The sequence below is a fragment of the Perissodus microlepis genome, chromosome 5 (assembly GCF_051167445.1).
Source record: "Perissodus microlepis isolate ML-2025 ecotype Zambia chromosome 5, ASM5116744v1, whole genome shotgun sequence".
Classification (NCBI taxonomy): Eukaryota; Metazoa; Chordata; class Actinopteri; order Cichliformes; family Cichlidae; genus Perissodus; species Perissodus microlepis.
Genome location: NC_140465.1, coordinates 36146728 through 36169171, shown reverse-complemented (window position 1 = coordinate 36169171; position 22444 = coordinate 36146728). Strand labels below are relative to the sequence as shown.

At 43.5% G+C, this 22444-nt stretch overlaps 1 protein-coding gene across 1 annotated transcript; it reads right to left on the bottom strand.

Moving 5' to 3' along the window:
• Nucleotides 1-8001: 8001 nt before the first annotated feature.
• Nucleotides 8002-21021, bottom strand: sdc4 (syndecan 4). Its single transcript, XM_084929646.1, has 5 exons — nt 20725-21021; nt 9553-9730; nt 9424-9461; nt 9132-9324; nt 8002-8809 (listed from the first exon to the last, which is right to left on the bottom strand). Exons 1-5 carry the CDS (start codon nt 20779-20781, stop codon nt 8658-8660), a joined length of 618 nt encoding a protein of 205 aa, XP_084785772.1. The 5' UTR covers nt 20782-21021; the 3' UTR covers nt 8002-8657.
• Between the last annotated feature and the right edge of the window lie 1423 nt (nt 21022-22444).

Sequence of the window (22444 nt, the reverse complement as noted above, 5' to 3'; positions counted from 1 at the left end):
ACAGCAATGGTCCTGGGTCAGCCCTGACTTTGTGTTAAACTAATCCTAAAGTAATAATGGTGTTTCTAACCACTGATATAGCACAACTTTTTCCTTTCAACAGCTGCTGAAAGTTAGGGGACCTAGCTGCTATCGGATATTTATATAGAGATCCTCCAGCTTCAAACTGTATCACCCTTCAAGGACCTGCAGTTCAAAAAAGCGCCCCTCCGACAGCCAAACCCATCTGTTCTCTGATTGGATTGTTACATTTGTGATTGACATGACATTGACCAATCAGATGAAAGGAAGAAAAATAGGGTCAAAATTCGTACTTGTAACTTGCAGGGTTTTTTTTTCTAAGTCCACACACAAATCTTTTTTACGCACACACAAATCTTTTTTACACATACAAATCTTTTTTACGCACACACAAATTCTTTTTACACATACAAATCTTTTTTACACATACAAATCTTTTTTACGCACACACAAATCTTTTTTACAAGTACAAAATATTTATGACCACATTTTGAGCCCATAGGGGTTTTCAAGTTGAAGATCTGGCATGAACGAACTTGCCCACAGTTTTATATGCAAAATAGGACATGAATACAACAGATAAGTGAGTTTAAATGCAAAAATCATCTGGTCCTCAGCAGGTTCTATATCTGTTTAAATACAACCTCAAAAAAACAATAACACATATTACACTTATATGAATCCGACTAAATTTACATTATATAAACAATTTTAATTGTTTTGTCTTATTAACACCAAACAGCATTCAGGAATTTAAAGACAATCTTGTACTGATTGCTGGTTTGAAATGTGCCTATATTAAAACTGACATCCATGTATGATCTGTGCACAGCGGTGCAGTCACATGCTAATATGTCATTAGCATGAAAGTGAAGCTAAAGAAGCAAAGTTTATTGTAAAGTGCAAAGAACTGTCACAAAAACGTTCAACAAACCTAATCAGACTTAAGTCATCCATTTCAAAGAAGCTAACACAGGCAAAACGGCTAAAGCTAAAGCTAGCAGCCTCGGTATGAGCAAAGGATCAAAACAGTTATGAGGAAAATTACAGAGACAAATGAAAAAGAGTCGACGTCCTTTTATCTGGTGAAGTTACAAACATACTGGAACATGTTTTGTCCCGCCCCTCCCTGAGCCTGGTTCTGCTGGAGGTTTCTTCCTGTTAAAAGGGAGTTTTTCCTTCCCACTGTCGCCAGAGTGCTTGCTCATAGGGGGTCATATGATTGTTGGGTTTTTCTCTGTACCTTACAATATAAAGCGCATTGAGGTGCTTTATATTGTAAGGTGTATTTGTATCATTTCATTCCAGTAGCAGAGTCTTACTGTTTCATGTTGTTTTAGTGGGAAAAAGATCCTGTAACTTACTGCAGTTTGGGGGGGTAATGTAAAGTTTAAATGCTTTTTATGATTATAATTCCATTTTCAATTGATTTATTTTTTGATATGCTGTCTGTTATAGTTCATTGAAAGAAATCTGAAATTGATAAAAATCGTTATTGGCAGGACTCACTTTTAAAAGAGTGACAATCAGTGCATATCTGATGATAAACAAGAACCCTCAATATCAGACGCAATGACATCACTTTGGCACCGACGTGAGGAGGAGGAGGAAGTGTTGATGCTTTAATGCCGTCAATGCAGCAAACAGGCAGATGCAAATATAACCACACATTAGTGGAATGTGATAAGAGCTACACTGGAACATCAGCAGAGTTTCCGTTTTATGCCAAACCAGTCAGGCCTGGCTGAATAACGCTGTTGTTGACCTTTAACTTCCTCTGGTTCAAAAACTCCAGAACCAGACCAGAGGTCATGTGGTTCCCCTGTTTTCCTTTAAAGAGCTCTGATGCAATAATGGAATAACCTTTTCTGCATGGCTGTATCGTATAGCTGTCACAAATTCCTAAAGCATAGGAATTTGTGTAGAGTAGTTGGGAACAACTACTCCACTACTCTCATCCAAGAGGCTTTTCAATTTCTAAAAGCAAAAGGTGGAGGTGCAAACACTGACAGCACCTACAGCAGGCTCCGTATGTAGCGGATGTTGTTGACGTCTGTCTGCAATGTCCAAAGATGGACTACAAAGAGCTCATCTTTGATGCTTGTGACAGTAACTTCTCAATGGCTTAATGAGCTACAGGGAGTGACAACTGCTCTGAAGACCACATGCAGAACAGTCCGAGTTGCAGTTACAGCATTAAAAAGATCGTTGAAGGTCCAGAGGTGCAGATTAAAGCTCAAACTGCATCTGACACAAAATGTTTCAGAGCTGATCCAATAATGAATCCCTCTGATTCCTCTAAAGGGAACTTTAACATTTTAATAGCTTTAAATGTTTGACCACACCGCTAACAGGCTCTGAACTGCTCCAAAAAACAGAAATCAAGATCTTGCAGATGATAATTTTTCATTTTGTTTCATTTGCAGATTGAATCCACAACTCAGTGTCAGATGTTATCTCTTTCTTTATATAAGCAAAGAAACCATAGCAGAGATGCAGACCGATAAGTGTGCAGAGAGATGTTGAAATCTTCTTTTGCAACCGTTGGTTCATTGATTTGAGTCTCAGAGGATAAAAGACAAAAGAGCCAGTAACACCCTGCCTGGTGCAACACGTCCTGGAAGTTCCCGTAAATGTTCCTAAAGACACAGCGAAGGTTGTGTATGAAGGTGTGCGGACATGAAAAGGATTGCCAGAACAACAGATAAGAAAAGAATGTGTTTTCTGTGCAGCACAAAGCAGTTCAGGATACATCTGCAGACTCTGTGCTCTATATTTGGGCTCAAGGAAGTTTATATCTCTGCTTACCTGATTAGGTTAATGACTCAGTACCGAGGAAAAACCATGTTTACTTTATTCAGTTCCCCGGAAAACATTTCCTAAAAAACCTGAATGACACTATAAACCCAGGCCCCTACACTGTAATCAATCATTAACCAGTGAGACCTACTGATATTTTAATGATACTAAAATGACTTCCTCAACTTTGTGGGTCCCCACAAAGCTACTAAAACTCAACAGTCCCCACTTTGTATATGTAAGAAACATATTTTGTGAGTAAAATGTTAAAAAAAAAAAAAAATGTCAGTGCCATATCTGTGTTTAAATCATACTCTCCTAAAATAACCTGAACACATCACGTCGTCCTCTGCAACAGAAAAATTAAGCTAACCCAGAAGCGCCAAAGGCTGTAGTTCCTGCAGTGTCCACATGAGGCTGCAGCAGTGAGTCGGTCCCCGTAGACTCCCAGGTTAAAACTTTACAGTAGAAATAAACACGTTTACATGTTTTTGGCTTCATTTGTGTTTCACATATTCAAGTTTCGTCGTGGAGGAGACACACATCAGGAGGGCATCGGGCACAAACAAACAACAACAAAAACAACATCTCATCCTTTCATCCATTTTCAGCCGTTTATCTGGTTTATAAGCCCAGACTTCCCTCAGCCCAGCCTCCTTTTCTAGCTCATCCAGGGAGAGCACGGAGTTGTTCCCAACCCAGCCAAGAGATATAATTTCCCCAGGGAGTCCTGGGTCTGCCCCAGGGCCTAAGGAAGCTGGGGATCAGAGCACCAGGACCGCTGCGCCCGGCTGGGCTCCATAGGCACAGCCACCTGATGCTTGCCCTTATCCTGGGTCTGGTCTGAGATCCTGTTCCGGGCAGGATGGACCCTGTTCCAGGTAAACCGGACCCTTGATTTATTTTATTTTTAGATTTGCTCTGTGTGGCCCCACACCGAGGACCAGTTTGTTATGGGGGACCCTATCAGGGGCCAGTTTACCCTCACAACAAGAAATAGCTCCTCGGATGACTGCGATGCACAAACCCCTCCACCGTGATATGTTAGCGTCCATAAAAAGCAAATTAAGCAAATACATTGTTAATAATAAATATGTGGACCTACCTGCTGTGGCGACCCCTTGAGAATAAGCTGAAAGTCTCTAAAGCTATTTTCCCCCATTTGAAACTGCTGTATGGGGCCATTTTTATTTTAATAATAAATGACCTGTTTAAACTGTATTAAGTTTGAATTATCAGGTGGCTGGAGTCCCTGATCGCTGGATTGTGCAAAAGATGCAGGTGTTCCCAAACACGCTTGCTGTAATATGATGGACCACCAGGTCCTTGAAGATATTGCTATTTTGAGTTATTTTTAACATTTTTGAGCATTAAAAAAAGGAACTGAGTGACCAGCCCCCTTTAAATTACAGCTTAAAATCTGGAAACTTGGTCTTTGCACTGAAACTACTGCCTGTGAAAACATGACCAGCCTTTGTTACAGATTACCAGCTGAAACTTAGAAACCTCACATGTGACGTTACACAGTCTGGTTTCTGGTTTTATCTGACATCCTGTGCTTGATCATTTTCTGTCTTTGCAGTTCTCGTTAGCAAAACCTCATCCTGTGACCTGTAGATCTTTAGTTATGAATGTCTACTGACTGTTTGCATTCAAACAGAGGAACTATCACTCCTATGATATCCAGATCATAGTAATCTAAAGAAAAGACTTGTTTACGTTTCTTGAAGGTTGCATTTCTTCCCGAGCTCCTTAGACGATTATTATTACTATGAGCATTTATTCCTGCAGCCCTTTTTAGTGGCAGTGTGACAATTAACTGTGAGAAGCTGCCTCCTAATCTTGCAAGTATGATTCAGTTTAGCAAAGGTATTGTGATGCTTCTACATGTTTTATATACAGAGCATCCAGAAAGTTTTCACAGAGCTTCACTTGTTCTACATTTTGTCCTGTTACAGCCTTATTCCAAAACTCACATATATGGTTACATCAAAATTGTGCTAATTAATGAGGGCTGCTGTCTGGTTGGCAGATGAATCCCGATCGCTCCTGAGCATCATCAGTGATGTCTGCGCACATATCGGCATTCCCGTGACCTCTCCCTTCCCTTCGACCTCGACTAGTCTTCCAGTTCCTGCAGCTGCACAACATTCCCACAGCATGATGTTAGCACCACCATGCTTCCCCGTAGGGGATATTTGTTTAATCAGACCAGAGAGTTTTATTTCTCGTGGTCTGAGAGTCTTTCATGTGCCTTTTGGCAAACTCCAGGCAGGCTGTCTGTGCCTCCACGTAGTCACATCTCACTCTCCCACCCAGTAAGAAAAAAGTCGTAGAAACGGCCGTGCTTCTGGAGCTGTACGTTGGAGCATGTTGGCAGTTGCCCCCTTCTGTTTTTATGCAGGCACATCTGTATTTAAACCAAACAAAAATAACCGGGGGAACTTTATCAGGACCAAATTTGTGAAAGGAAAGTCCCCACATTCAGACCTGATGCAAAGCACGTACACTTCACCTGCTCAGCATCCTGCAGGAGCAGAGAGGTGGAGCTGGATCAAAGAGGATTAAAAAAAAGATCTGGAAGAAAGTCAGAGTGGCACTTTAACCTTTGCCTGTTCTTGTTTTTGAACAAATAGGTCCAGTGTAAAGTCCCCCCGCCAGCACCCCCACCCGCGCGGCCGTGTGCTTGGTTATGAAAGCGTGTGTGAAGGATAATGTTTGAATATGTGTGTGCTGGAATGTGTGCGCCCCTCCCAGCAGAGCTTCATTCGTCAGTGTTTTGGCTTTTAGTGAAGTGTGTTTTTCCCGGCTGCGCAGAAGCTGACAGGCAACGGCTTGTCAGTTCGATCCGAGACACACACACACGGACTCTCTTTGACAGTGAAAGCAGCTCCTTAATTACTCGAAGTACATTTGTTATCATCTGCCTTTCCTTCATGCCGAACACAAAATAAATCGTGCAAAAAAGGTTTTGTGCATTTAAACTGTGCTCGTCTCCTTGGCAACAACGCCTGCACTGTTTGTGCAACACAAAATACTAAGAAAGCAAAGCTAGCAGGACTCCTACGCTGTCAGAGTAAAAACTAGAAAGAAAACCGCTGAGGGGGAATTTACCCCCTGTGATCAGGTGAAGTGACAAGTCTCTCTTCAGTCATCTTTCCCTCAGGAAATAAAACAAAACACACATTTAAAATGTTAATGTGCATAAAAATAACTTTATTTTCAATAAATCGGAACCAGCATTGAGAAACCAATGATTCATTGGCTCCACTCCGATGATTCACGTGTGGTATTTGTGACATTAAGCAGCAGAACATACCCTCCCATATTTACCGACTCAGACCTGGGGCCGACGACCGACTGCTTTTTGAAATATTCTTTTTTAAACTTGTGTAATCTGATCAGATTTACTCCTCTGCCCGAGTCAGAGGTCAGCTCGTTCCTCCCGGCACACCAGAGGACACGGGCAGCAGCATTTTGTCAGTTATCAGGCCTCGAGTGTTTTTGTAACCGTGCGGCTGCTCGCGTCGGCGGTCGTGTTCAGATTTACAAAAGTGAGTAGCCAAGAATCGACCCGAGGTCTGCTGACGGCAACGTGGCTCATCGACACAACATCCCTCGAACGAAGAGACGTACAGCAACCACATAATCAATCCTTCTACAAAAAACAAAACCATAAATACAAAAGCAAAAAGTCTAAAAGATAATAGACACTCTTACCAAATAAAAAGTTTCAAAACTATTTGCTGGAAATCTGAAACTAGTGTATATAAAACTTTTAAAAATCACATATACAACAGCTTAAGGGTGAACACCCAAACCTGAAGGAAGGCAATAAAATAATTTGACAGTTAAATTAATTAAAAATAATAACAGAGGGGAACTAGTTGATCTACAGGTGGGAAAATAAAACACTGGAGGACATTAGAGGCGTTAGTATTAGCATCGGTAGTATCAAAACTTACATTTACAGTAAATCACATGAAGGTTACTGCGAGGACACCAAAGAGCAAAAACAAAACAATTTGGCATTTAAATATTTGGTAGATATTTCTGTTGCCAGAACACGGCTGAGTACCAAGTTAATATATTTTTTAAGCTTTTTTAAAAATTGATATTTAATGACTATGTACAAATCCTTGGTAGAGCAGTCTGGATGCCGAGCATTGGACCGGCTTACGACGGCGTCGGCGATCGCTCCGAGAACTGTGACTGACAATATAAAAACTAAACAGCAAACAGTCGGTGTAGCTTATCGAGAGAAGCATCAACCCCATGATTGAAAAAAGAAAAAAAAAATTTATATATATATATATATATATATATATATATATATATATATATATATATATATATATATATATATATATATATATATATATATATATATATATATATATATATATATAAAAATCAAAGACAGGAAAAAGTACTGTTTCTGCAATCACAGAGCTCAACTTTTACATGGATTAGCACCTCAATGCGGAAAGAACTGAAGGAATTACAATTTTAATTTGGCAAGTTTTAGAAAAGATATAAGCCACTCACGTTTGGTCAAAATTACATTAGAGTTAGCTTAGCACAAATAAATCAGCTAGCTAGATTAAAAAAAAGAAAGAAAAAAAAAAAGCAGCTAACGGTATTACCAAAGACCACATTTACGCTTCATTTCTTTCATCTTAATTTATGAAAAAGTGAAAAAAAAAAATCCCCAAATGTTACATTAGCGACGCTACGCTACTGTAGCGTAGCATTAGCTGAGGAAACCCGACTTTAAATGCTGCCGCCAGACTGACTTTATGCTTAAAAAGGTGGTTAAACCCAAATCTGCACATTATAAGTGGAGAACATTAATTTGATGAGTTTACAGCTACTTCACACATAATAGCCTTTAGCTGTATTAGCTTTGGCTAACGCTTTTCACTTTGTAAGCTAAGCTAAGCTAACCAGCTATTCGGCTATAGCTTCGTATCCTCGAACTCTCTGCGGGAAAGTGAGCGAGTCTACATCCGAAAGAGTCGACGGCCTGGCGCAATGCTGAGGAGTACAGCAACGCCTCGCCGCTATGACGTGCTCATGAATAACCCAGGGTCTTCCACCGTTTGCAAATTCCTTTCAGGGATTGGTACGACTCACTTGTCTGGTGCTACGTGCTGAGGAGAAACCAAACATACCAGGAGCTTTGAAGGGAAATAAAAAGCCTTTTAAGGTCATTTTAATGAACTCTGCTGCATCTGAAGGTTTACAGAACATGAAGTGATCGTTTTACAGTGCAGAAACAACACTTCTATACAGGGTCACTTCTAACGGAGCATGAAACCGCTGCACAACTTTCAGATTAAAACCAACTTTGTTTTTCTCATTATGGCATTAAAAAAAAAAAAATCTCATGAAAACCTCTTTAGTCTTTAGAAGCTGCAGGTTCAGAGGAGAGAATAAATAACTGGACCGACAAAAGTACCGTTTTAGTGTTTTTAAAGGAAAGAAGGGAGGAGTCTTGTCCTGTTTGAGAGGAAGTGAGGTCATGGCAGCTGAGACAGTCCACTCCTGTCGCTCATTTTCCTTTTCTGAGAAAGCGAAGCCTCTGATTGGTTCAGAGAGCGTCGGTAATAAAGCGCACATCAGGGAGGAGCCAGTCTGTCGATCGTGTTGTCGGGGCTTCTCTCCTGATTTACCCAGCATCGCTCCGCTGGAGGAAAGTGAGGAGGAGGAGGAGGTATGATGATGATGATGAGGCATGGTGAGGCCAGACGCCGGCCCTGATTGGGTTTTTAAGGGAGTGAGGTGTGTGATTGTGTGTGGTTGTGAAAGGAGGAGGAGCAGGAGGAGGTCGGGGTCTATGCGTAGATCTCTGTGGTGGGGGCCTTCTTGTAGATGGGCTTCTTCGACAAATCGTAGCTGCCCTCGTCCTTTTTCTTCATGCGATAGATGAGGAAGAGGATGAGGAGGACGGCGAGCATCAGGCTGACGGCGAGGGCCGCGATCAGAGCTGGAAGAGAAAGTAAAGCGACAGATGAGACTTAAGCTGTGACAGTGATTCCTACTCCTTCCACCCAGACAGGAGCCTCCTCCTGCTCCTCTGGGGAGGGAGCTCTGAAACTCCTCGTCAGCCCTACACTTTAGAAATCACGTCATCTGACATCGTGTACGAGCGCTACCATGCTCTTGTTCTTAGTTTAAGGTTATCGCAGCTTAGGGAAATTTTCCTGCGTCTGATGTTAAAACTCGGGCAGCATTTCCATCTTTGGACATTTAAAAACTCAAAGTTAAGTTTTGGCTGATTCAAAGATGTTTTTAAGAGCACGACTGACCTGCAAGGAACTCCGTCTTGCTCAGGATGCTCTCGTTGCCGGTGTGGGACATGAGGACATTGGACAGGTTGTCTTCTCTGCGATCGTCGTTGCCCAGCACAGGGATCTCGTTCTTTTCGACGATCTCTATCTCGTTGACGGTTGGTCGCACCGGGCGCTCTGGCTCGGGGATCTTATTGTCAATAATGTCGAGCTGTAAATGAAGAGAAAAGAGTTGGTGAAGCCTCTGCTGCATGGTTGAGGGTTTAAGTATTTAAGGAGACTTCAATCTCCACGTGCAGACGCTTCTCACCTTCACTGTTGTCGTCTCGTCAGGTGACATGGGCGTGTCTGTGGAAAGAAGCAGATTCTTCAATTAATCTTACAGATTCTACGTAAACGTCAGAAATCGCTGCGCTGAGTGTTTTTCGTCAGGACCGACCTGCGTCACCAGATCCAGAGAAGTCGTTGTAGTCTTCATCGTCGTACGTGTAATCGTCGTCGTCTGTGAAGCCGAAGTCTGTCGGGGCGTCTCCAGACGCCTCCGGATCGCCGCCACGTGTCGACACGCCGGCCGTCTGCGAGCTCTTCATGGGCATCCATGTCTCCGTCTCCCTCACCTGCTGGGACATCAGACGGAGGCTCAGAGGGACTTTATCTCACTAACACTCCTTCGGTCTAATAGGCCGACATGCTTCCAGTTTCTCTGTAACTTTTTGGTCAAGCCTGCCCAATCAGGCCCCTTCAATCAGCCCAGTCGCCACGGTTACCATCCCTATCAAAGCTTAACATGGTGAGGGCACATCAGCCACATTTAATCACATTACAAGAGTTTATTTCAGTGACCATTTGCCCGCTAAGCTGCAGGAATGGGATTAACACCCCCTCCCCAAATCCATCACCTAATCATTAACACACACACACGCGCGCACACACACACACACACGCACACACACTTTAGAATTTATTCTCAAACAATGTCCTGAATCAAAGTGAGACGGGACATGAGCCTGATGTGTTTTACAGCACCGAACGCGATGCAGACAAGGAGGAACCCATGTGATGTTTGTGTCCGATAGGAAGCAGCCAATCGAGTTTCCAGGAAAAGAAGAGTGGTGATTATGCTGTCGGGAAAACTGGAACAAGCTTTTATTTTTCTGAGCTTTCCATTTAGCGAGAACAAAAGCCGACCACAAATCACACTGGAAAGCTTCCCGGATGTCCCACAAACATCCTCGTCCACTCTCTCACAGACTGAGTCGTGTACGTCACGAGGCTCTTAATTACTTCCATCCCAGTCTTCATTTAAGGGTTAACCCAGCCCGCCCGGGGCCTCCCTGTTTGTGTGTTCTCGGCCGCTCGGCGTGGTAACGACGTGTTTGAAGGTAATCCTCTCAGCCGCCTGCCTTTAAAAAGCAGAGAAGAAAGAGGGGAGGGGATGCCCCATTGTGCCTGCACAGAGCTTTCAAACAAAGGCGGCCATTTTACCGCGACTCCTTAGCAACAAGGTGGGCTCGCGAGGACTCGCCGCTCCTGCTCCAATTTGTTTGGTTTCCTACATGTTCAGGCCTCCTTTGTGTGCGTTCCCTTGCACTTTACTCCATTTCTTCCCGTCTGAGTCCCTCTTTCCTGGCTTTCCTTACAGAGATGTATTTAAAAATCCAGGAACAAACATCAAATTTGAAAGCGTTTGCGGCTCCTTAAAGGTGAACAACTTGTTTTTTATGTTTTTATGCTTCCTGACAACAATCTTTGGGTTTGAGGGCAGCTGAACTAAACAGGACACTTAAATCATTTAAAAGTGCTTGAAAACATTCACAGTCTGTGTCCTTGAAGCTGAAACATCCAAACTGATAACAGCTGGAAACAGCTGCAGCTAAAGGTTTGTACTGCGTCTATTTCCACACAAATCTGATCTTTTCTTCTCTCTTCATGTCTTTTCATGTCCGTCCTGAAAGCTGTGGCGGTAAGTAGCCCGGCTGAGGATCGCTGCTCTATTATGTCCTCATTTAAAGCCCATACATGTGCAGCAGGGAGCCGTGATCCTGTATGTGTGCATTCATGCCTGCCTGCCTGCCTTTGTCAGTAATCCCGAGCCGTAAAGTGGTGACTGCTGGCTCTTCATTTCCTCGCAACCATTCACAGTCCTGCTCCAACACGTCCTCTGAGTCACATTAGAGGAATTACGCTCATTCAAGCCTCCGTGTGGACCCGTATGAGTCAGGCTGATTCAATCAGGTAAACCAGCAGGACTCACAGCCCTTCATTTTGTTATATTTGACATCATTCCCCCCCGAGGCTCGTTTTACTTCGATTTGCGGTTACAGATGGTTTTAAAAGCCCAGAAAACCTGATTTCTCTGCTTCTTGCTACAAAAACACGTTTTCTTGCCTCACTCGAGGGATTTCAGTGATTTATTGGCGGGTTTTATGAGTTTAGTCACTGATATTTCTCCTGTCAAACTTAAGGAACGTTAATGACCCGAACCTTAGTCTGTGGGGTGGGTGTGGGCCTTTTTCTAAAAACAGGAACACTTTCTTCTCTTGCATTTTTCAAGTTCCACACAAACAAAAAAGTAAGAGTACGTTTTGTCCTTCCGTGTCCTGGGGTGTTGAAAACGCTCCCCTTCCCGGTTCCTCTGACCTTTAACCCCTGCGTGGTGCAACTTGGACGCTTGCGTCCCGGAGGGCTAAAAGAAAAGAAGTGTACGCCTCTCAGGCTGACTGAGGCCTGTCCCGGCAGGCCCGGCGTATTCGGGAGAACAGTAAAGATCAAAAGCTCGAGGCTTGCGTTACATAAGGCCTCCGATGTTACCGTCACATGTGCGACATATTCTACTTTTATTCTAATTTCCCGGAGCTGGGACGGGGTTCAGGCCAAGTCCCAACAAAAACAACCACGGTGTTCCAAATCCAGGAAAAACAAACAGAGCCAAGGATGAGCACCGGAAGTCTCAGTTTCTGTAAAAACTGTCCAACGTCAGCCTGAAAACAGCTCGGTAGGGAACACAGTGTGTGTGTGTGTGTGTGTGTGTGTGTGTGTGTGTGTGTGTGTGTGTGTGTGTGTGTGTGTGTGTGTGTGTGTGTGTGTGTGTGTAAGTAAACATCTTCTAAACCAGCACGGACCGGCAAACAGAGGACAGAGGAGCGCCCGAGCTGAGGTTACGTAACAAATCAACATGAAAATCAGCGCTCACTCATTTTACTGAGCGGTCCACTCAGTCACAGCCACACAGCACATGTTACACTGTTAGCAGGCACACACTCATTTACTGTGTGAGTAATAAGAAAGACCCCGTCTATGTCCTCCAGAGGGAGGGTACATAACACACCTGAAGCACTTCATATACCTGTAACTTAGTCTAAGAATAGAAGACACAGTCTATCAGTTATATTTGAATCTATATCAGAAAAACGTTTATTTCCTGTTCTTACTAATTTTTGGTTCCTAAAATTATACTTCAATTGTAGCCATTTTAAGGTTTGTTTTATTTATTTGAACTTTTTCCTTTTTGCTTGTTATTTTCATTTGAACTGCATTACTCTGCCGGTGTCTGTTTCAAGGATTTACAGTTTTAAAGGTCCTGCGATACCTTTGTGATTTTTTTCTCTTCAAACAAACTTTCCGTTTCTCCGCTTCAGCTCGCGTTAAAACTTAATTGAAAGCAGCCTTTATCTGCTTGGAAACACTGCCACAAATAGCCTGAGTGGACAGATTATCATTGTTCCTTCACATCAAGCTGAATGTGTTCATTACAAACAGCCTGAATGAGCTTCAGCGACACAAAGTCCGGCTATGTGCTTTACAGCAGAGCTCGCTGCGGTTCGGGGGGAGGCCGCAAACGCCTGCAAACGGCCTGGAAAACTCGGTGAACGCTGAAGAGTGGAAGTCCCGAGAGTTTTTTTTAAGATCGTTTACAGACAGAAGAATCACAACCAGCCATTTTACAGCCTGTTAACAGATCCCCATTTTGTCCTCCATCAGTGATTCACAGCCTGGTATGTTTTGGGCCTAATGTGCAACAGCTGATAAGCAGCCGGATATGGATGGCAGCCAAACCAACCAACCAAATGGATTCAGTGGAAAGAAATATGGGTAAGATTTCTGTTCAAGGCTCCACTTTTCATTCCCACAGAACCAAACATGGACTCGTTTAAGAAGAAAACAACAAAAAGCCTCATCCCTCCGCTTTAACGTTTTATAACTCCTCCTATAAAAGCCTTACTCATCACAGCACTCACTCAGATAAAGCCAACACAGAGGTCAAAGGTCAGAGTCAATCCAGCAGCTGAACACAGCTGCCCTTTGTCTAATAAAAAGGCCCAAACTGCAGAGCTCCTTGTGCCACGTGGTTACAGTCTGAGGTTACCAACCATGTGACCCAGACAGTCCTCGCATGCAACAAGATCATTACGCGTGACAGAAAAATCACATTAGTGATGCTGACATCTGTGAAACGACCACGTCCCTCAGCCAGCTGATTAACTGCTGTGCTTTGTTAGGTTATCATGTGACCTTTTCTGTTACTGTAAGCACAACAAAAGCCATCGGCTTTCTTTGATTAGCCTTTGAAAAGAGACGCCATCGCCCCCTCCCTGTAGACTCCGTTCCTGCCCCATCAGACACGTCACACCTCTGTCCCATCACACCCTTCTTTATCCTGCCCATTACAGCACGGAGGTCCTAAAACCCAAAACCCTCCAACTGTTCAGCTTCGCTAAAAAAAGCAGTCTGCCAGGAGTCCCACCAACCAGCTTTAGGGCCCGTCCCTTCTATTGACACCAAACAATGCCAGTGGACGCCTCGAGAGCATATCAATGACCAAGGTAACTGGGCTAAGCCTCCAGCAGCCTCCCTTCATTAAACTCTGGAAACAATCCCTCCATCTGCCAGCACGGAGAGGGGCATCTGGTCCTTTCACACGGCCGACTGGAGGAGGTTCAACACGTGAAAAGACAGGAATGTGCTTCCTTATTCTTTGCCGTGTCCGGCATCTCACGAGCTTTGTCCAGAAAAGTCAGTTTTCAGAGGCCAAAGCAGTGCTCGTCTTCCTCAGTGTCTCCCATTTCTTCAGCCCCAGGATTTGCACCAGCATTGTGTCACTTCATCTGCTGGTAAGATGTACTCCTGACCCCTGACGTAACCGCCAAAGAAATCCAAAGGCCATGGGAGGAGTGAAAATCATGGCTTCATTAAAATCATAAAGCTGACCCGTGTTAGCTCATCTTTTTCTTTCAGGAGGCCTGAACGTGGTCGCCCTCAAACACTAACCTACATTTTCCTCTCCATACTGACAGCAGAGCTCCAGATTCCTCCTACCTACGCCGGATCTATCTATAGCGGAGGGCCCAGCACCAGACCAGCCACACTAAACTCCCTGGAAGTGGGTCTCCATCTATTCCAAGGAACTGGAAGAAGCCTTTTGTGCAAGTATTTTAGACTTTTCATCAGCACATCTAACCCCATCTGCATGTCATGGGTGAAGCTCCTGAAAACAAAGACTCCCGTTATCATCCGTGTCAGGCCCCTTCAGCCTGAAGTCTGTGAGGCCAGAAGAAACCTGACAGCAGCCTCGCTGGTTTGGCCCGAGCTCCGAGTCGAGCGTCTGCGTGTGCTTAGAGTGCTTTGGCTTCACTGCGGATGAGGCAGGAATGTGGCGGCTGCATCGACGAGCTTTTGGCTGCCGAGCTGACCCATGTGGAGGAACACATTCCTCAGTCCGACACAACGCAACACACACACATGGCTCGGAGGTGTGTAAGAGTCCGTCACCATTTACCTCGTTTCCCTGATGTTCAAGTAAATGTTCAAAAACAATCAGTGCCTCCCTCCTGACTCTCCTCAGAAACAGCTGACCCCGAAAATAACTGGAGTAAAATTTTACCTTCATACTTCAAATATTTGCAAAGTTATGGGCTCTCAAAATACTTACTTGGCATCATTTCTGGTCTCACATAAGCAGCATGGTTTCCAGAGTGAAACTCACTCTTTGACTACAGATCGTGTTCTTGGTGCGAGTTAGCTATTCATGCTGCGACTCAGAGATAAAACATGCCGGATGAAGCTGGACATTGAGACTGATCTGTTAATCAGCTGTGACTGTATGTTGACAGTGTGCTAATCAGTGAGGGACGGAGGTTTAATTTGACTGAGCAGTCTGATAAAGCTGACCTCAGATCTGTTTGTGTCCAAATATAGCCAAAAGTTTCCTACAAATTCAAGTAAAAATATCCCAGATGTTTACTTAAATGCACAAAGAACAAATATGCTGATTTGTTTCTGATGGACATTTCCTGTTTTCCTGCTCGCAGGCAGATAAGATCCCTTGGTGTCTTCCCTGTAGTCTATCAGCCTGTAATGTTTGATTCAAGGTGGCGATATGCTGCCGAGGGGAGTGGCATTAAAGCGCTGGAAGATGGAGGACGCAAGCTTCAGTAAGAGCTCGAGTCGCTGCAGGCATCCGGCCTTTTTCGCCATTAGTCGAGGATTCGGTCAGAGATGCGACAGGGTGAGCTCGGCAGCAGCAGGAAGGGACCAACAAAAGCTGCACAGATAAGATCAAACTCTCAGGAGGGGCTCATTAAAGCTCAATTAGCCCCGTCAGCAGAGAATAAATCGTCCCAGTCTGCTGCACAGCTGGCTGATTGTACAGCCACCGTCTTATCTAAGAAGTCTCACAGAAAACAGGCTCTTTATCACACTGGATTTTAAGATTTGACTCATTTCACTAATATTTGTCTTTATTCATTGAAGGACAATAGTAACTGACTCAAAGTGAAGCTTAGTGCTCTGGTGATTTCAGGAGTTTACTTTACGCTTGCTTCTTGACAAAAGAGGCAACATTTTAGTTTTCACAAAGACGTTTTTAATTATGCGGAGAGTAACACACCTTTTCTTTTACAGGGATCGTGCCAACTCGTCCATTTCCAAATATTAAATTGAGCAGATGTCAGAAGCACAGCTTAATCAAAGCAGAAACATGCAGGTGTGTATGAAGGCAGTTGGTTATAATGCTTGAGGGTGACTGAAAGAGGAAGCGTACACAGTGGGAGTTTAATTTTACTCTTCATTTCTACAAGAGAGTTGTAGTGTTTTCAGTTCACAGCATGTGAAGTTGAGTTTCTTTCCTAAAACCCACAGTCAAAGGTCTTTTGTGGTCTGTGGGTTCACTAGGAGTCCAGAGACTCATTCAAACATCCAAAACCTCCAAAGTTAATCATTGATTAACTCAGTGGATTAGAAATGAATGTAGCATCCTGTGCAGGTAGTAAAAGGTTAATGTGACGGTTGCGGTCTACAGTCGCGAGGTAGACCTCACACACACCACATCAAAAAGGCGCTGTACTGCTGAAATGCATTCGAATAAGGGAAAACCCTCACGCCACCCAAAAGCAGCCTGCGAGCTCTGCTGAGTGGGTGGGTGCCGTTTGTGGAGTTTCAACTGGGTTTCGTTTGTAGGAAGTAAATTTCCAGAAGCCGACAAACACAATGAGCCGTTATCAAAAGAGAATCAGCAAAAATCCCCATAATCCTCACGCCTGTGAATAAAGGGCCAATTCAAAGTTTGGTGAAAGGATGATAGTTGCTACACTTCAGGGTAATGGTTATGCACACAGTTCAAGAAATCTTTGTTGTTTGACATTATCATCTCACGCCATTTCTAGCCCACTATGTTGGATTTTGAGGGTGTCACCTCAGACTTCAGCATCTTCTAACAACTAACAGGCTGATCAATAGTGAAAACAACGGGCAGAAGCAGCCGCACATTAATAATCACCAAAAAAAACAAACCCATTGCAGATACATTAGAAATATTGGGTCGATATCATTTGGCTGTCTGCCTGCCTGCCTGCGGGTGGTGTGCTTTGATTATCATTTCTCATGCCCAATACATGTGCTGTGGACGGGAGCTGATAGCTGGAAACAGTCTGGCTTCCATCCTGAAATAAACGTGCAAAAGAACGAGGAGACTGAGACGGCACAGGCTGACATCAAAAGGCCTCCCTCCGAGGCTCGCCGTTCCCAGAGGAATCACAGCGAGGCTCACATTCCCCTGACATAAAAAATAAAAATAACAAAAAAAAAAAACCAGACTGGAGCGCTGTCCACGCATGCACCGCGTAAACTCCCTCAGGACAACAACATGATCAGCATACAACCAGCTAGCTCCAGCCTTTCCCCTCTCTCGTTCCAGTAGGACCTCGCGAGTGACGTTTCGTTTGCTGGTGCTCATGTAGCGCTAAAGGTCTCCCAGCTCCACCATCATGGACTACAGCTGGTAATAAGAGTCCTTCCCCATCCAGTTTGCAAGAAAATCCCCAGAATAAAACAAGCCTTGCCAATTTTAGTCATAGACGATGAAGGAGCAGCAGGGGTTTGCTGTCATTTAATTAAAAATAGTAAAAACACAACATCCAGGCCCGAAAGCAATGTCTAAACTTCTCCAGTCGTTACAAGTTACAATGTAAGATTTTTGAAGTATTAAACACAAATTAATGGATTTTACTGTAACGCTGACCAGATGCATGAGTTTACAGGCAGATAAACGGTTTTCCTGCACAACTTTAAATACTTTGGAGGTTGCATAAAGTCTGGAGCAGTTAAAATGTTGTCTGCAACATGTTTTATGATGACACTGGTGAAAGCCATAAGCTGAAATACCTTGGTCAAGCAGATTTTATATGTGCAACAAGTGTTTCTGGAGCATAACCAGCTTTTCTCTTTACTTAACTATGTATATAAAATATAACTTTTTTTTGTGCTTAAAATCTGCAAGAACCCCTCTTTAGAGCAACAGCACACAGCAGAGCTTTGTGATTATAATCAGAGACTGCTCAGCATCTTTAAACTGCCCGTCTCTGTCTTGAGTTTGACTAAAAAAAAAAAGTCAGCTGAAAGTGATATAACCAGAATTGGAGGGTTTTTATGGTCGACTTCTGCCCTGAATGCATTCATATAGTTCCCGTTACAACTGCCAGAGTATGCAGTGGTTGGAAAAGGGTGGAGGGAGTCTGGGGGATCGGATTCGACTGCACTCCGTCGTGGGCAGGAAGGACAAAAACCTCCTCTCTCTGTGTGCCAACATTCCTGGGCCCAAAGGGATTTTATAGACCAGCGGGCAGCAAAGCAGGAACCATTATTACATCCTAGTCATAGTATTTATCAAGCGCCACCCTGCACCCCATCATGCAAAGGAGACAAAAAACTAGCCTTAAAAACCTGCTTCATTCGGGTGCAAATGATCGGAAGGGGGGAAACTGCAAAACCAGTCACATTCCAACAAGTTCTAACAAATGGGCTCCAGAGGCAACAAGCTAAGGGTTTGGTGGGGCAACATGGATTAACTCTGGGGCAAAGAAGACTTTTCTTACCCCGATTAACCACCACAATTTCAACTTCAAGGGCATGTGTTAAATTAAATCATAAAAACTGGACTTCTATTTCCATAAAGATGAACGATACCCTTATTAAAGGCCAAACAAGTTCATCTTTCAGCCTCTTAAACAAGATGTTTTATTCTGTCTCATATCATAATTAAAGGCATGTGTTTGGAGTTTTCTCAACATTTTTGACATTTCAGAAAAACGCCCTGCACATGAGCACAAACATTACACTCGGGGCTGGTCTTTCCTATCTTTTTCACCTTCACCCTTGGCTGGGCAGCGAAGGACCATACATGGGCAGAAAACGCTGAGGTCAATGGAAAATAAAAAGAACAGAGAACGGGGTTTGTTTGGCATGCCACGCTATCTTGAACAAACTGATAAAAACAGACAAGCTGACCAAAGCGAAATGGCACCAAGTTCCTGCTGGCATCCAGTTGATATGAAATCCGACTCAATCCCGTGATAAAAACATTCCGATCGTGCCTGCGGCTCTCAAAAACCCCTTTTTTCTGCATTCAGAGCATGTTCTATTGTCAGGTAAAAGAACATTGTTATCGATTAGCAGGGAATGCCAAACCCACATACCAATAATGACCTCGTGGGCAGAGAGGAAAGGCCACAAGGAGGCAAGTATTGTGATAGCTCAGAGGCCAAGTATGCATTAAAGGAAAGGACATGCGGGAGAGAAAGGGGTCAATATCTGGAGCTCGTTTAAGGAAGGAAAGGGGGAATGTTTTGGTGGGAAAGCTGTAGGTGTAACCACACTAGGCTAGCTGTGTTAAAGAAGTGGAGTGTCACCCCGAGGCCCCATTGAGACCCCATCAAGTGTGCAAAATCCCAGAGAGGGCCGGTCAAGGTCACCAAAGGTCACATACCAGAGGGGGGACCAAAAGAAAGAAGAAGAGGAGGAGGAGGAGGAGGAGGAGGAGGAGAAGATACTTTGAGGAATGTAACAGACTGTAAGGCCCAATCAGGCCGCCATGTTTTGTTCCAACACCTTCTCACACCAAAATGTGGAACGGTGGAATAGCTAGAACCCCGAATATAACCGCTGCTTAAACCGAGAACCGCTCCAGCCTACAAATGTGTCTGCAAATGGTTGCGACATGTTTCACAAACTAAAGTGTGATTGTACAGACAACAATCTGCTCTGAGATTAGCATCCTTTAACAAATCCTGCCGTATGTCAGACATGCAGTTAAACCAGCTCTTACTGCTTTTTGCTCATTCTCACCATTCGTATGGACCAACTGGCCTGAGTGGAGGGGGGCAGGGTGCATGTTTTTGTATGTGGGTGGCATCAAGCATTCAATGTTGATGTTAATCACACCAAAAATGATTAATCAGAGCAACAAAACAGAAGCAATGTAACGCATGTTTGGGCAAAACAATTAAAGACTTGTCTTTTTTGCATAATGTCTCCTCACATTTATGCCTAGAACAATCTAACTATCAAGAAAGGAAAACTTTCAATCCAGTGTCTCTGGAACTTTAAAAATTATTTTATAGCCCAACTAAATCCAAATACATCCCGTTTGCAACACGTGTAGACATGAATCATTAGCAAATATGGATCTACCTACGCTGCAGGGCTTACCTAATCATACTTGCAACACATCCAGCTCCCCTGGTCAGCTAATTCATAGACAGTTAATGGGAAAGCATCAGAATGGAAGGGGCGTAACATGGATCTCACTCAAACTGGGATTTGGTGCCTTCCAGCTCAGCGAGTCTCCTCATAACACACAAATCCTACTAATTAAAGTCAAATTCTGTTCTAACAACAACAAATGGAGTCACCATTTAAGTCTCAGTGGCTCCAAAAGGAGTCTGCACTCAGATTTCCCCATTAGCTCACACTGGCAACAACCTGGAGAAGTGTTCAAAGACACAAGAGAGTCTGGCGTGCATCTGTATTATTATCGGGGGCGGGAAACTGTCTCTTTGATCAAACAGGATTGATCCTCTTTGGGAAGTGTCTCTGGGATTCATCCTGGAAAAGTAACCCCCCCCATTCGGGATAATAGCTGCGATATCCCAGGAGAAGCTAAGTGGCTAACAACTCTCATTTCCGTACGTTAAACAGAGGGATGGGACAGGTAAATCACAGCCTCCCGGCTCCCGCTAACAGCACACAAACACAGGGCTAACCTCAGCAAGATAGCGCTGCCGAAACAGAGATACACGGAGTTTTTGAAGTTGAGCTGCTCGCTGGAGAAACTACTTACCGACTCTGAGAAGACGGAGGCAGTGGATAACATCAACACGAGGCACAGGGTGAGCATGGCTGTTCTTCCAGGTAGTTCACAAAAACAAGCGGGAATGTCGCCCTAAACGTTAGCTTAACGGGGATTTGTAGCTTTAAAAAACAGCGAGCTGAACGTCTTCAGTGTCCCGCCGCTGTGTTCCAGTATAGTCCAGCAAATAATACACAGTACAGCCGTCCGCCTCTCGGTACCGTCACCGTTTCTCCCGTAAAGTTTGTTTCGTTCGCTGCTGCTGCGCTTACTGAATAGCCGCCGGCTTGTCTGCTCTTTTTTACTTGAGTCTGTAAACCAATCATCGGCCAGCGTACGTATGACGTGTGGAAATCAGCACATTCCACAGGCTAGGCTTGTCCGCTGGCTCCGCCCATTTCACTTTTTCTTTTATTGTTTACCTCAGTTATTTTTTTTAAAAACGCCATTTTTAAGTGAATACATGAATGTAAAACTCAGTACAAATATATTTAAAACGAGAAAAACAAAAATACATTAACAGTGATAATAAAACGTAATGAATCAAATAATTATAAATAAGTAAAAAACATAATATTCACTTTGTTTTCTTTCGTTTAGTTCTTTTTTGTGTATTACTTTTACACTTATTTATAAATATTCAATTTTTAAAGAAACACAACAGGGACTGGAAAATAAAATAAGCGCTAAATGAGTAAATATTACTTATTTTTTTAAATGAATAATTCCAAAGGATTTGTAAGCGCAGCTTTTGTCTTTCATGTTTAAATACTGGAAAAAGTGTATTCATATTCGTGTTTGATCTTTCCTCACTGAAGATAGCTGTGTAAAGGGTGTCTGTGGCTAAAGTGGGTCGTAGATAAATCGGTAGTTTGATTACTCTGCATGTGGTACAATGAATGCTGACAAAGGCTCATATTTATCAGCTGGGCATCTATAAATCATGGAGCTAGTGATAAGCTAGTGATAACTAGTGTATAACGGCGTCATTGCAGTTATAGTGTTTTATGTTTTATGTTGTGGTTAAAAATGACACAAGTTGACGTCCCCAAAATCACAAAGACAGAAATCACGAGTTAAACCCGTGAAAGTGACCAAATGGTTGAAACTCTGGAGCAAAGACGCTGAAGAGGAAACAGCTGAATGGTGTCCATTTTCAAAATTCAAGAAGCAAATGGGGTTTTTAGCTTCTCCGCGGGGACAAATACACACATCCTGTTGTTTTTATCCACTTTTGTTCCATTTATCTGCTACACTGATTCTACAAAGTAGCATCAGAAAGTGTCTCTGCAAGAAAGATGCGGAGGGCGCGCCCTGAGAGATTTAAAAAGGCTTCCTAATGTAAATCTGCAAAACATTTGGGGTAATTATCATCTCTGTGGTATCACCGAGAGATTTAGACAACCTAGATTAATCCTTTTATGCTGAATCAATCAAAAAGAGGGTTTCAATCAACAGCTGCTGTCGTTCATCTTCATTAATTCCAAGATAAGAAGCTGATAATGAGCCATTGTATAACCACAGAGACCCACAGGGAGTCATCTTATGTGACACAGTGTGCTGAGGGACTCAATAGGTCTGATTTGTGTTTTACACTTCCCGGTGCTCCACACTTTTTCAAAACCATATTTGAAAGAAATTCAGACGCATTCAGCGTTGAGCTTTGCTTGTTTCCAGTAAGGGGGCGTCGCTGCCAGCAGGGGCTTTCTGC

What these genes read in the sequence shown, in the direction of transcription:
- sdc4 (XM_084929646.1), bottom strand. Translation starts at nt 20,781, where the DNA reads ATGCTCACCCTGTGCCTCGTGTTGATGTTATCCACTGCCTCCGTCTTC. An exon ending in CCTCCGTCTTCTCAGAGTCG is followed by an intron (nt 9,731 to 20,724) that starts GTAAGTAGTTTC and finishes ATGTCCCAGCAG; the next exon opens with GTGAGGGAGACGGAGACATG. An exon ending in CAAGACGGAGTTCCTTGCAG is followed by an intron (nt 8,810 to 9,131) that starts GTCAGTCGTGCT and finishes TTTCTCTTCCAG; the next exon opens with CTCTGATCGCGGCCCTCGCC.